General features: G+C 34.2%; 1 protein-coding gene across 1 annotated transcript; it reads right to left on the bottom strand.

The window, feature by feature from the left end:
* Nucleotides 1–434: 434 nt before the first annotated feature.
* On the bottom strand, nt 435–2,629 carry LOC129874599 (F-box/kelch-repeat protein At1g30090). The gene is made up of 2 exons (XM_055949905.1): nt 2,378–2,629; nt 435–2,061 (listed from the first exon to the last, which is right to left on the bottom strand). The coding sequence occupies exon 2, from the start codon at nt 2,038–2,040 to the stop codon at nt 754–756; it is 1,287 nt and encodes a 428-aa protein (XP_055805880.1). The 5' UTR covers nt 2,041–2,061; nt 2,378–2,629; the 3' UTR covers nt 435–753.
* Nucleotides 2,630–16,530: the final 13,901 nt, after the last annotated feature.

Consider the following 16,530-nt stretch of genomic DNA (forward strand, 5'->3'; position numbering starts at 1 on the left):
TAAAAAACCTAGCCAGTTGGAACTGACAAACTAGACACTAGTAGAGAATTAGGATAGAGAACTGATCAGAAACATTCATCCTTTCACTCTATATGCACATATTTATTACAAATTGCAAAAACGACGCAGCCCTTTTTCTTGTTAACCCTTTCTTTCCTTTTCTCAACTGCGGTTGGAGGATCATTTCTCATGTACTCTACTAGCCATTGGCAGAATAAGACTGCGCCCCTTCATTTACTGGGAATGAAGTAAGATGAAAATCATAGTCATAGTGGACCCCGAAAAGAAGGTTCCCATTCAAGAATAAATTAGGTAGACCAATACAAATGCAGGTTTGAAGGAGAGCAGTGTTCATTAGGGGATTAAAAACACGCATGTGACAAAAAGAATTCTCTTATGAATGGAGACTAAATTTGTGCCCAAGATGGATAATATAGAGCAGTAAAATACATATAACTAAATAGATCAATACACAAATGTGCTTTGTTACAAGTATATCAACTATTACACTACCACAATCCAGTAATGGCTATTTCCAGCTGGTTGAGTTTCGACTATGTCACTTAATGAAATAGCATAAATCAAGAACTACATTATAAGAACTGGGGAAGCTAAATGGTAAATGGATTTACTATATTAGAGCTAAATACAGTAGAAACTGAGGAAAACTCACAAATAGAGTACTGGACCTTGTTGGAAATATTTCACACGCAGTTTTGGCGATCCCATGTAGTTGCGATGAAAACTAAGCGGCTAAGCAAATAGAACCTGTGCACTAGATGGCGTGAAGTCAGAGAGGGATTCAGGAGCATCTACCACTTGCCAGTAAACAGCAAATGAGCAGCGTTTCATAGATGGCTGCAGGCTCTTGATATGTCCTACAGCAACATGAAGATTTCGGCCTACGACAACAATCCGGTTGTCACAGCAATCTACAGAGAAAGGTTTACATATCTGCTCTGGCAGTGGAAGTCCTTCAACAGTGTCCCAGGAATCAGTTTCCGGATCATAAACCTTAAGTTTTGTGCGTTCGTGTTCGGAAACTACAAACAATTGCCCATATAGCACAACACTAGAACCAGTCCAACCTTCTCGAAGTCCAGAAGCCATGTTCTCCCAATTATCTGTTTGAGGGTCATAAATCTGGCCCCTAGGCACAACATAAAATGGCCAAAACCAGCCTTCGGTTACTAGAAGCTTCCCATTAAGAACTGCAGAGTCATATGAGGCCATGTTTGTTCCCATATTTGCAACAGGGCACCAAATCCCTTTATTAGGATCCAAGACTTCAGCAGAGTCCAGCTCAAAAAGATGTGTGCTGTTTCCTCCGGCAACATAAATCATCCCATCAATAACTCCACTGGCAAAAAAGGACCTAGCTGTGATCATCTTCTTCATAATAGTCCAACGGTTTCTCTGAACTTCATACTTAACCACCAAATTAAGGGGACAATCAACATCAGAGGCTACCCCACCACAAACATAGAGAACACCGTCATGGGGAAAGCAGATACACCTGAATCCATGGGGGCACACTTTTTCCTTGCACGGCATCGTAGGGATAGTATGCCAAGAAGAGCTTTTTAGATCAAAAACTTTCCACTGAATTTTCCCACTAGTTTTATGAAAGGCAAAGACAAAAAGCCAAGGATCATGAAATCCAAGCTCCTTCCTTCGAGAAAAGAATCTATCTTTAGTGGCAAAGAGTGAATACCATCGCTTACATACAACTCTGCAGTTGATGTGGTTATCAACGGGTACCCTAAGGAGGCAGTTGAGAGCAACATCATCTGGAAGTCCAGGAATTAGGGGTTCTCCCTTTCGCCACATTTCTAACTCAAATGAAGGATCAAGTAAATCAGATTGCTTTGCACCTAACCTAAACTTTGGGGACAATGTCATTTGTGAATCACCCAGCCTTTGCACTGGAGCTTGATGTGATGATACCCTTACTCTTTGCATGTTTCTTGAGGAAAACTGCACAACCCCTTCCTCCAATCTCCAAATTTTCTTTAAACTAATGCTCAGGGAAAAGAACATACAAGTACATCACTATAATACCTGGTTTCATTCATAAAAAAGGGGTTAATCAGAATCCAAATCCCAAATACGTATTGTTTGATTCTAACAATCATAGAATCCCAAAGCATGAAATAGGCAGAGCTTTCCTCTTTTTTTTTTTTTTTTTAAATTTTTTTTTTTTGCGAATTCATGAGTTAGAAATGCAAAAGTATCAAAAAACAAAACCCTCAACTTAAGCAAAAGTCATAAATTCAAGAATCCCTCTACTTCATATAATTTTTAATTCACAGATCAATCCTCTCTGTAGCAGACAGAGTAAATAAGAGTGAAAAAGTTCAAACGAAATTAGACTTACAGATTAAGAAAGAACAATTGATATGAGCAGCAGGGCAGTATAAAGCTGGTGGCTTTAGCAACAACAAGAAGAAGAAGAACAGCACCGCTTTAACTTTTTAATCATTCAGACTTGTTCTACTTCTAAAGTAAGATTTACTGATTTTTTTAATCTTTCATATACTGGGTTCCAGCCTCAAATTTGTACATGGCCTCATGTTTCGAGGGAATATAGTTGTCACGCGCCATTTGAGAGAGTTTGATATACTCGAAACAAAGCCACTTTTGGTTGCCATCATAACAGTAGGTCCTAACCAGTTTTTATCTTTAAATTAGTTTATTCATAAGCCAAAAATAAGTCTAGAATATAGGGTTAGAACTAAGCAACCAGTGTCCAATACGGATTTGCATATTCTAACCTGATTTTTTTTCTTCATAATTTAAAATCAAGATATTTAATTAAAAATATAAAAATTTCAGTCATTTTAGTATAATTTTTATCATTACTACACTATTATTATAAATATACTAACTTGACAATTAATAAAGAAAAGAGAGTAAGAGTAAGAGTAATTGAGAAAGAAGAGAAACTGATCAAGAGAAAGAATTTTTCTTTCGTATGTAAGTATCTCAATTCTTACATTGAGAAGGCTATTATATAGCCATAAAATGAATGGAATAATAAGTGGGCAACTAGCCCACTTTAAGTGGGCCCCACTGACAATTTGACATCCATTTACATAACACTCCTCATTGGATATCCATGTAAAAAAAAAAATTTAGTAAAAAAAATAAATATACATATTTGGTAATACGCCTTGAGTGCTGCCTCATTAAAAACCTTACCAGAAAAACCTAGTGGGACAAAACCTTGGTTAAGGAAAAAAAAGTGCAGCGCGTATTTTACTCCCCTTGATGAAAGCTTCATTTGATATTTTGGAGACGATGCATTCCAACCTTATATCTTAATTTCTCAAAAGTTGATGTTGGTAATGCCTTTGTGAATAAGTCTGCAAGATTATCACTTGAACGAACTTGTTGTACATCAATATCACCATTCTTTTGTAGATCATGTGTGAAAAATAATTTTGGTGAAATATGTTTCGTTCTGTCTACTTTTATGAAGCCACCTTTCAACTGAGCTATGCACGCGACATTGTCTTCGAATATAACTGTGGGTACTTTAACATCATTTTTCAGACCACATTTTTCTTTGATGAACTGTATCATCGATCTCAACCACACACATTCTCTACTTGCTTCATGAATTGCTATTATTTCAGTATGATTTGAAGAAGTAGCAACAATGGACTGTTTTGTAGATCGCCATGATATAGCAGTCCCTCCGTGTGTAAACAGATAACCTGTCTGAGATCGAGCTTTATGTGGGTCAGATAAATAACCTGCATCTGCATATCCAATAAGGTCTACGCAACCTTTGTTAGTATAAAACAAACTTATATCAATAGTACCCTTCAGGTATCGCAAAATATGTTTGATACCATTCCAATGCCTTCGCGTTGGGGATGAACTATACCTTGCTAGCAAATTAACAGAAAATGTTATATCAGGCCTAGTTGCGTTAGCAAGATACATAAGTGCACCAATAACACTGAGATATGGTACTTCAGGACCAAGAATCTCTTCATCCTCTCTTGGATGTCGAAACTGATCTTTTTCTACTTCAAGTGATTGAACAACCATTGGAGTACTTAATGGATGTGCTTTGTCCATGTAAAATCTTTTTAAGATTTTCTCAGTGTAGGCAGATTGATGGACAAAAACTCCGTCTGCTAAATGTTCAATTTGCAGACCTAAACAAAATTTTGTCTTTCCAAGGTCTTTCATTTCAAATTCTTTCTTTAGATATTCAATTGCTTTTTGGACCTCTTCAGGGGTTCCAATGAGATTTATATCATCAACATAAACGGCGAGTATAACAAATTCTGATTCTGTTTTCTTAATAAAAACACATGGACAAATGACATCATTTATATAACCTTCATTTATTAAGTACTCACTAAGACGATTATACCACATATGCCCTGATTGTTTCAAACCATATAATGATCTTTGCAGTTTTATTGAGTACATCTCCCGAGACTTATTACATGCTTCAGGAAATTTTAATCCTTCTGGTATTTTCATGTAAATTTCATTATCAAGTGAACCATAAAGGTAAGCTGTAACCACATCCATTAGACGTATATTAAGATTTTTATGTACAGCTAAACTGATGAGATATCGAAATGTTACTCCATCCATAATAGGTGAATATGTTTCTTCATAGTTGACTCCGGGTCTTTGAGAGAATCCTTGTGTAACAAGGCGTGCCTTATATCTTACAATTTCATTTCTCTCATTTCGTTTTCTAACAAAAACCCATTTATAGCCAACTGGTTTTACACCTTCAGGGGTTTGGACTACAGGTCCAAAAACCTCACGTTTAGCAAGTGAGTCTAATTCTGATTGAATTGCCTTTTGCCATTCTGGCCAATCACATCTACGTCGACATTCTTCGACGGATTTAGGCTCAAGACTTTCATTATCTTGCATGAGATTAAGTGCAACATTATATGCAAAAACATTATCAACCGTGATTTTAGATCGATCTAAATTTATCTCATCACCGAAAGAATTTATTGAAAGTTCTTCATTTACTTGAGTCTCGGATTCACTAATTTCTTCAGGAATATCAGGATTACTCAAATCTTGACCTTCTTCAGGAGGTTCTATTGTAGTATCATCTTTATTATTTCTCACGCTTCTCTTTCTAGGATTTTTATCCTTTGAACCCAACGGTCTTCCATGCTTCTGGCGTGTTTGGGATTCAGAAGCAATGATACTTGTAGATGGTCCTTTTGGGACATCAATCCGGATAGGTACATTCACTGCAGGGATATGTGACTTAGTTATCCGTTTCAAATCAGTAAATGCATCTGGCATTTGATTTGCTATTTTCTGTAAGTGGATGATCTTCTGGACCTCCTGTTCACATGTGCCGGTACGTGGATCAAAATGTGATAGTGATGAAACTTTCCACGCAATTTTTTTTTCTTTTTCGGGTTCCTTTTTCTCTCCCCCTAATGGCGGGAAAATTGTTTTATCAAACCGACAATCTGCAAATCGAGCAGTGAATAAGTCTCCAGTCAATGGTTCAAGTTATCGAATTATGGAGGGTGAGTCAAACCCAACATATAGGCCTAACCTTCGTTGAGGGCCCATTTTTATACGTTGTGGTGGTGCTACAGACACGTATACCGCACAACCAAAAATTCTTAAATGGGCTATATTTGATTCATGACTAAATACTAATTGCGACGGAGAGTATTTATTATAATGTGTCGGTCTGAGACATACAAGTACTGCTGCATATAAGATAGCATGACCCCAAACAGTAATTGGTAATTTTGTTTTCATTAGTAGAGGTCTTGCTATCAATTGTAGGCGCTTTATAAATGACTCTGCAAGGCCATTTTGAGTATGAACATGAGCAACAGGATGTTCAATTTTTATCCCAATTGATAAGCAATAATCATTAAATGCTTGGGATGTAAATTCTCCAGCATTATCAAGGCGAATGGCCTTAATTGGATAATCTGGGAATTGCGCTCTCAATCTTATTATTTGTGCTAACAACTTCGCAAACGCCAGGTTGCGAGATGATAACAGGCACACATGAGACCATCTAGATGATGCATCTATTAGGACCATAAAATATCTAAACAACCCACTAGGTGGATGAATAGGGCCACATATATCTCCATGTATACGCTCTAAAAATCTAGGAGATTCGATGCCGACCTTCAGGGTCGATGGTCTGGCAATTAATTTGCCTTGATAACAAGCAGCACATGAAAATTCATCATTTGTAAGAATCTTCTGGTTCTTTAACGGATGTCCAGTTGAATTTTCAAGAATTCGTCTCATCATTATTGATCTAGGATGACCTATTCGATCATGCCATAGCACAAATATATTTGGATCAGTAAACTTCTGGTTTACGATCATATTTGCTTCAATTGCACTAATTTTTACATAATATAGGCCAGATGACAGAGTTGGTAATTTTTCCAAAATATATTTCTGGCCTAAGACACTCTTGGTTATACCAAGATATTTAATATTCATTTTATTTAATGTCTCAACATGATATCCATTTCTGCGGATATCTTTAAAACTTAATAAGTTTCTTGGGAATTTAGAAGAAAATAGTACATCTTCTATAACAATTTTTGTCCCCTTAGGTAGAATTATAGTAGCTCTTCTGGATCCTTCTATCATTTTTGAATTACCAGAAATTGTAGTAACATTAGCTTTTCTTCTAAGTAAATTGGAAAAATATTTCTTGTCTTTAAATATAGCATGAGTTGTTCCACTATCAATTACACAAATATCCTCGTGATTTATCATTGATCCAAACAAGATTTGAGGCATTTCCATATTTTCTTTAATAAGAAATAAAATACGTATTAACACATGGTATATTACACAAATTTTTATTTATTTACATTGATTAGAAAAATACAAACATCATATTTAATACAGATAAAAAAAAATATTTACATATTATTAGTCTTGTCAATATTTATATTTTCGTCTGGAAAATTAAAGAAATCAGCTACATCCAGATGCATAGGCTCAATATTATCTTCAGAGATAAAATTTGTCTCTGGATTATTTTCTGCCCTTTTTAATGATGCATGATATAGCTGAACCAGACGTTTTGACGACCGGCAAATCCACGACCAGTGCCCCACACCTCCATATCTATGACATATTGTTTCTGAATTATTCTTCGGTAAAGCTTCTGGCTTTTTATCCTGCCTTTTATATTGCTGGTTATTTCTCGGTGCCAGCCGAGCATCATGATTAAAATTTCTTCTTTGACTACGACCACGACCACGACTGGGGCCATGACCTCTTTCTCGTTGGTTAGAATTTGCCCGATTCACTTCAGAGAGTGGCAAAGAACCAACTGGCCGACTATCATGATTTTTCATTAATAGTTCATTATGTCTTTCAGCAATAAGAAGGTGAGAAAGTAATTCAGAATATTTTTTAAATTCTTTTTCGCGATATTGCTGCTGCAGGAGCATATTCGCGGGTGAAAATGTGGAGTATGTCTTTTCAAGTTTATCTTGCTCAGTGATCTCTTCTCCGCATAAATTTAACTGAGCTATAATTCTAAATAAAGCAGAATTATATTCAGTTATATTTTTGAAATCCATTAATCTTAGATTTAGCCAATCATGACGAGCTTGTGGAAGCATGACCAACTTCAGGTGGTCATATCTTTCTTTTAAATTTTTCCACAATTTAAGGGAGTCTTTTAATGTAAGATATTGTAATTTTAGCCCCTCGTCAAGATGGTGACGGAGAAATATCATGGCTTTAGCACGGTCTTGATTGGATGGCATATTGTCATCTTTAATGGTGTCTGCCAGACCCATTGATTCTAAATGAATTTCAGCATCAAGTGCCCATGATGAGTAGTCTTTTCCAGAGATATCAAGAGCAGTAAATTCAATTTTGGAAATATTTGCCATTTTGTAAAAATAAAATTAAATAAAACTCTTACCACTTTTGTTACCTTGAAAAATTAGCCGGAGCCTCGTGCTGATAACGTATTATAAATATACTAACTTGACAATTAATAAAGAAAAGAGAGTAAGAGTAATTGAGAAAGAAGGAGAAACTGATCAAGAGGAAATTTTTTTCTTTCGTATGTAAGTATCTCAATTCTTACATTGAGAAGGCTATTATATAGCCATAAAATGAATGGAATAATAAGTGGGCAACTAGCCCACTTTAAGTGGGCCCCACTGACAATTTGACATCCATTTACATAACAACTATCTACTTTTTATCTACCATAATTATTTTTCTTATTTTCTTTTCTTTTACTTTTTAAACATTTCTTTGTTTCAGAAACGATAACCATAAAAGATGCCTATTTGGTCAAGCCTATTTTTCTTCAAAAGTATTTTTTTAAAAATTGACCAAATATTAACTATGCTTAGAAAAATTTCTAAATTTATTGATAGAACACAAATTATTTTTCACTAAAACTATTCTTTTTAAAAAAAATACTTTTCAAAATAAGCTAATTTTTCACTCATACGATAAAAGACCATACCAGACTATATCAATTCAATTATTTTAGTACACTACAAAATATATTTTATTAACCCAACAATCTTGACCCAAAAAGAGATGTCATCAAATAAGTCAGTGTATACGTACTTCAACAAACTTAGGGCTGTTTGATTTTAAAATAAACTACGATGAAATTAGTTATGTTGAAATTAGTTATATTGAGATTAACTATATTGAAATTAGTTATTCTGATATTGTTTGTTAGTGAATGTTTGATTTGTTATATTACAAATGATATACATTGAATAATTTTTTAAAATAAGTTAATTATTTATAAAAATATCCTTTATAAGTATAAAAGATGTGAAAGTAATCTATAAAAAAGGTCTGAAGGGAGTAGTTTTGCTATTTTAACTATAGTGAATAGATCAAAAAAAATTCTAAACTTGACAAATATTATTCAGTGCACATTTAAACTTTACGTTAGCCAAATGACCCCCCCCCCCCCTCAAACTTGATAATTTGATAGCCTCGGCCCTCCTAAAACTCTGATGTGACAATGAGAGTGAATACACTCTCTTTTAGGCACTTGGTGGGGAAAGAAAAATTAAGAGCTTAGGTTTTAAGATGATATTTTTCAACTATTAATTGCTACATAATTAATATAATAATTTATTTATTCTAATGGCATTACTCTTTATTTTTTAAAAAATATACGTTGTACATTTTATCCCAGCTTCTTTTCTTTAGATAAATTGATTATTTGTTTCAACAATATATCTCTTTTCTTTTTATTTTTGGATCCAAATTTGCATAACTTAGTTAAAACTTTACTTATTTTATCCAGATAGAAGGAAGATTTAACCAACATAATGAAGTTAAAATTGAATATTTCTGTAAAAAGAAAAAACATTGTGTATTTTTTTGCAATGAGTATTTATTTTAACTATGCGTTATTCTTATTTTTCGGGCCAATTCATAAAATATTTGTTTGAAATGTATTTTTCCTCATTCTCTTTTTTCAGATGTAATGATTATTTGTTTTAAACATGTATTTCTTATTTTTCCGACCTAATATGTAAAAAGAATTGATTAGAATATCATTATTTTTAGTCAAATAAAGCTATTTTAATCAAAATATTTATTCTAGATTTATTTTACAGATTTGACTTGAAAAGTATGATTTAAATAATTGGTGACCATAAAAAAGTTAAAATATATATTTTATTTAAAAAATATCATATGGACAATAAAATTCATGTGGCAACGTGTGTGTCACACTTCTATGAATTGTCAGTGTTCAAGGGGATCGTGACTATAAAATTGTCAAGTTGAGGGGGTTATTAGGACAAAATAAATTTTAGGCGTGCACTGAATAAAATTCATCAAGTTTAAGGGGGTTGTGATCTATTCACTCTTTTAATTATTTTAATTTGGAACAAGTGATCCTAGGATTATTGTTCCATCCAAAGGCAGGGTTAACTTATCGTAATACTAATTATTAATCCTCCAATAAATGATCCTAAATTTTATAACCAAACACAAAATTAAATGATACTAAAAAATTATCCCAAAATTATCTCTCTTTATCCATCACGTCACGTCACGCATGTCCTTAAAGTTTAGAATAATTTATTAACGTCATATCTTCCACTTACTACAACAAATTTAGATAATTGATGATCATATGGTAATTACAATTGAAGTATGATAATTATAATCTAGCCTGTGATAATATTATAATTAGAAACCCGTATTTTCATCTTGAAACTATTTTATGTGTTATTACAATTATGCATCGTGCTTTAAATATATCTAGGTTAATCTAACAATACAAAATTTTAATCTATATTGTCAGTCACCTTAAAATTTTCACACAAGAAGCAAAAATTTGTTGGAAATGGATGGATTGTCCATTTTGGGACCATCATTAAAGATACAATCCAAGTTTATAAATTGTCGTAAGTCTCATCACTTCAAAAAGAATTTCAAGCATACAAGACTGAAATTGAAAAATTCATATATGAGTTTGGTGAAGTTTGACTTGCCATGATCAAGGCTAAACTTTCGACAATAGTGTTTGAAATTTTATTTGTCAAGGTATATATTTGACATTTCACACATATATGTAAAATGTTCGAAAGTATAAATAATTTATCTGAAGTTTGAACAATCTATCTTTGTTCCTACTAATGTTTACGAGCCTTTCCAAAAACGTCCACATGATTTAATCACAATTTTCGTATTTGAAATTTTAGCCTTACTTCTTCAAGCTTATAATAATGGTGATTTGTCAATATTTTCAAGCTTATCCAACAATACCCACTGGATTTAAGTCATTTTTTTTGTATTATTTGACTCAATAAATACTAGTTTATAAAACTTACGGGTTCCTCCATAACGGAAGTGGATCCACAATAATCATGACTTATGTCATCAATCACCAGAAATCTTCACAAAGCGAATAAACTCCCTTTGACCATATGTCACAATCGGTACCAGAAAATACAAAGTAAATGAGATTATTCCACAAACGATCTTCCTCTTTTCACAAGTTTCTCAACTTGTATCCAACTCATTTTTAGTCATGCTTCGTCAAATCGAATCTTTTGTGGTAATTTGGTTGCATGATAAGATTGCAAATATCAAATTGCCAAGCTTCGAGCCACTGATTAAAGTGGTGAGGATACTCAATAAGGACCCATAAAATAATAAGTCGAGATATAACTTATATTGATCCTTTTAGTCGACATTTGCACACATGGTATTGAACATCCACTACAATATTTTCTAATTTTCAATGGAGCATATCTTTTTATCTTATAAGTTTTAAACCCCATACTTTCACGTTGTAATGCGTCGTAAGTAAATAAATGTGAGCCACATAGATTAAGAAAGTGTCATGAGGGTTGGAGGTTATGCGAATCAAAGATGTTATAACCCATACTTTTGAGGTAAGACTAGAAGTGCTTAATATACTTATAAGGGCATTGTATAGGTATTTTAATGTACAATGATCGTATAGTAAATTTTGAAGTCAAACAAGTTGTAAAACAAAAATCAACAAAAGTTAATTCTCTGAATATCGGGTCAGATGTCATGGAGATTTTCTCTCAATTTACTTGGATTAGTAGGGTGATCCACCAACCCAGTTAAAGATGTATGGATCTAGTTTCCATCTCATTATACCGTTAGTCTATATAATATTTGTAATATTCTAGGCGTTTGAAGGTTGGAATATGATATAATAAGGTTAATCATTGCAAAAATGGTCTCGGTGAATTTTTACGTCAAGTATCCCGAAAGATAAATTTTTCTAAAAAATTGTATTTCTAGAAGGGTGCACGATAGGTCCACGTTGCGATCTTCTTCCTCACAGTGCAAATTTTTCCCAAGTCAAAATCTGTCCAAATTCTCATTCGGTCAAAATTGTCCTGTCAAGGAACAACTCCGCGTCGTGGACTTGGGTGCCCATTTTTGTCTGAATTCAATTTTTAAGTGAGGGCACTTTAGAAAAAGTTAATGAACCTGGATGTTTTTAGGACCTAATTCGACCCTACAAACTACCATAAACCCATATTCTTCCTCATTCTTTCATAATTCATCTATTCTAAATAATCCCCTCTCTACAAAAGCTCTCAAATCACTATTGAAGACATTCATGCAATTCTCTCAAGTTCTCCATCAAAAGTCCAAATTTCTTCAAATTTCTTTGATCTTCTCATTCAAGGTATGTGGGCATTCATCCAAGGGTACTTTTTTGCCCTGGAACCCAACAAATTCTCATCTTTTTCAATAAATTCAAGTATGTATTTTTATGGGTTTGATGATTGCAATTTCAATTGCATGAATTATGTTTTAAAATATGATTATAAATCTATTTTAATATGAATTAATGATTATTGCATAGAATTGAAGAGTTTTCTATGAATTTCCTACATTACTTTTTAGGGTTCATGGCGTGAATGATGGATATTTTCAATTATATCTCCAATTGATATTATCTTCATGAATTATGTATGAGTTGATATAAATAATATGATTATGCATGTTTTAAATTAAAACTCATAATTTCTAATTCAATTAATTGTGAACCCATGTTTTCACCTTATTTTTCAAATATCTATCATGATCATGGAGTTTCAAGTGTTCAAGTAAGTTTTATGAAAAAGAGTGACGTAAGACCCTAATGATACTGTTTATGAAAAAGGATTCTAATGATGGAAGGCCTACACCCACATTACATGAATCACATAATGAAGATCTATTCCTATGAACAAGTTTTATGAATTGGATTGGTAGCTTTTGATTGCCTTTCCACATGATAAGTCTATGTTTTCAATACAAGTATGAACTATGATTTATGACAAGCTTATGATTTATGATGATGTATGATATTCCGTTGAGAGTTGACCTAGCACCAAGTGGACCTTGGGATAAGAGGCTCACCCGTTAGTAGAGGCATGAGACCGTTAGTAGAAATCCCATTGTCCCATAACTACGTACCACCATAGGAAGAAGGATCACCCGTTAGTAGAGACTAGATTCCTTATAAAGGGTCACTCATTAGTTGAGGCTTGATTCCTTAATAGTGGATCCACTTAGGCATCATGGTTCGTACCTTGGAAAGTATGGATTCTCTCTTTTCGGCGTGTGAGGTAAACACCAGATTACATGTTATAGCTCACATGGTTTATTTCGGTTAACGGTATCTCTCACAAAGACTTATGTCCCTTAAAATGACTTTTAAAATCACACATATGTATGGTCTTTATGATGTTTTAAATGATTAATCCTATGTTTACTTTTATATGTTACTCTTATAGTTTATTGTGCATTGACTACTCTCATGTCTACTTATGATTTCACTACCTCTTTCAACAAGCTATTTGAAATGGCCATTTGCACAACATGATTTTACTATGCATTACATTACCTAAATACTTAGTACATTCAAACGTACTAACACATACTTTTCCCTATATTATATCACAATGCAGGGACAAACGCTCCATCCTCTTCTCGTGGCTAGTTGGTGATCTATTGAAGATTGTGTGGTGAGTCTTATGCTTCGAGGGCAAGCAGAGTCTATCTTTAATTTTTTGTCATTCATATACTATGTTGGTACATTTAGACTATTTCATATTATGTCATTTATTTTCTTTAAGGGTGAGTTAGGAACATGTCCTAGTCCCCGCCTATGTAGTCATGTAGAGGCATGTTGTATAAGTGTATGGAGTCTATGTTATCTTTCTTCATTCTAGCTATGCTATATTCTTATATTTCTTATGAGTTTCTGATTATTGTTACCTTATGTATGCTTATGATATGCTAGGAGGCTTGATTGGTGTAAGACCCCATAAGCCGAAAAGTAGAGACAAAGGAAAATTTTAGAAAATAGTCTGAAGGTTGAGTTCAACGACTCAGTCTGTGGGTCGGAGAGGTTCCTACGAGTCATAGGACTGACTCGCAGGACCAATGGTGAGGCCTGACATTTTGGCTAAGGGGAAGAAGGGATTTTACGAGTCAAATTATGACTCGCAGAAGTTTAGACGAGTCGTAGAAATGACTTGTCAAGAAAATTAAGAGGCCTTGACTAGTAGGGTTCTCAGACCCTGCAGGAAGACTTGAGTCTATGACTCGTCATCTAGACTACAACTCGTAGAGATGAATTATTGAGAAACTTTTGAGGCTCAGTCCTAAGGGTCTTCTTCAGACCCTACAGGACGAGCCCATTCTACGACTCATAGAAACGAGTCGTAGAGAAAGTCTGGAGGGTTATTCCTCAGGGTATTCTGAAGATCCTACAAGATGAGTCATTCCTACGACTCATCAACCCTTCTATAATTAGTAAGAAGGGGTCATAGGATCAGATTTCAGCCAGTTTTAATAAGGGCATTTTAGTCATTCCCTGCATTCCAACATCAAAGTGTGGTATTTTGGGGATTGATTTGACTCCATCTAAGGACCCTAAGCTATTCCAATCCCTCATTTCTCACACTTAGACTAAGACACAAGTTCTCTTCTCTCAAGGTTCTCCCAAGGGTTTCAAGCTAAGGTCTAGGGTTTCACTTCAAGGTTCTTCAAGTATCCTTTCTCAAAGCCGTATTAAGGCCTTATTTCCTTAAAGTATGTGGGTCTCATTCATGGGTTCTGCTACCCATGGATCCCAAATATTCCCCTAAATCTAGAAACTCAATTTCAATGATAAATTTTATGGGTTTTGATGTTATGCTTTCAAATGTATAAATTATTAAATAATTAAAGTTTATTTATCTATTTTAATCTATATTGACTCTTAATTGCATGAAATTTATTATTCTATTTAAGGTCCTTATATGAATGTATGAAAAAGTTTAAAGGTGAGTTAGTGGGTTATTTTTCAAGTTTGTTTTAATTAGTGCATTCTATTGCTCTCATGCATAATATCATTGAGTTTAATGGTTTGAAGTAAATTATCCAAACCCACCATGTTTTGCAATGACTTTCAAAGAATGTTGAATTGATTGAGGGGGGGGGGGGGGTTCTAACCCAATGTTTATAAAGGTTTATTTCTATGATTGTGATAATCTTTAAAGAATGATTGAATGATGATGAAAGAGATTCTTAGGCAAAGAATGGATTCTATGTGATAAGGATAATTCTCACGTATTTAAATCAAATGAAATGTTTTAATGAGCTTGATTTGATGTCTAAAGTTATATGAATACTTATGTTATTATGATATTTAAATGATATTCTGTGGGATTTAGCCTAGCACCGAATGTAGCATGTAGGTGGGGACTCGACCTAAGGGGTCCTTAAGTAAAGTCTCATGTTGCATTAACTATGCGCCAACATAGGATCCCTTGTAGGCTATGTAGGCTAGTGGATCCACAAATAGTCCTTAAAGTTAAAGTTAAATAATGAATGTAAAGTTTGACGGAGCTCTACCTGGCAAGTAGTCTCTCCATGCCAACGTAAAGGGTTATGTTGAATTCCATGTAATAACTCGAATGGTCTTAAATGTCGGTTATGGTCATTTCCCCACAAAATTAATGTTTCAAATATTATTCTCATGATTTATAATGCATGCAATACACTATGTATCATTCTACATTGATGTTCAAATGTTTCTTAATGTTCATGCATGCCTACATACTTAGTACATTCAAAATACTAATGCATACTCTTTTGCCTACATGATATCACTATGTAGGGACTAGCATTGCTCCACACTCTCCTCTACATCTAGTTGATTATATTGAAGGCTACATAGATGGTGAGTTCCCATGTTTCGAGAACAACATCCCCTTTCCTTTCTAGCTTATAATATAGACCCTTGGTTACTTTTGGTATTTTAACACTTATTATGAGGGTGATGCTTGGACATAAATATATGATGTTAAAGTTTGACTTTTGACTCCCATCCTATGTTAATTCCCTTTGTCCCATTATCCCATTATCCTTTTACTTTCGCTTGTTATTGAATGTCATTACCTATGAAAAACTAAATATATTCTAAGAGGCTTGGGTAAGGAACCTCCGAGTGTCTTATTCACTGTGTCACGTCTAGGCCCTAGGCTTTGGTCATGACAAAGTTAGTACCAGAGCTCGAGATTTTGAAATAGTTCTTGGAGTCTAACATATTACATCGAATAGGGTCTTGTTCATGATTCTGAAGCGTGCCACAACTATGAATAGGAGACTATGAGACGTTTAGGAAAGTTTTTACTTCTTTCAAATTCATGTCATTCACTAGAGTGTCCTATGATTTCCTCTAACTAACACATCATTTTATGTCTTCTAGATCATGCCTCGAGGAAGAGCACCTCCACCTAGGGTAAGAGTTGAAGATGAGGACCAAGCTCCTCTGATTTCCAAAGCTTTACATCACGAGGAGGGAGTGATACATGCGGAGTTCCGCAATATCATTACTTTGTTGGCTCAAGCCTTAGCCAACCAAGCCAACCAAGGCAATGCTCTTCCTTCTCCTCCTCAAGTGCCTACTCCAACTTCTAAGATTTGGGACTTCAAGAGAATTAATCCACCCGAGTTTGATGGTTCCAAAGGTGATGAGGACTCTATGGAGTTCAT

The sequence above is a fragment of the Solanum dulcamara genome, chromosome 11, assembly GCF_947179165.1.
Source record: "Solanum dulcamara chromosome 11, daSolDulc1.2, whole genome shotgun sequence".
Lineage (NCBI taxonomy): Eukaryota > Viridiplantae > Streptophyta > Magnoliopsida > Solanales > Solanaceae > Solanum > Solanum dulcamara.

What these genes read in the sequence shown, in the direction of transcription:
- LOC129874599 (XM_055949905.1), bottom strand. Translation starts at nt 2,040, where the DNA reads ATGTTCTTTTCCCTGAGCATTAGTTTAAAGAAAATTTGGAGATTGGAG.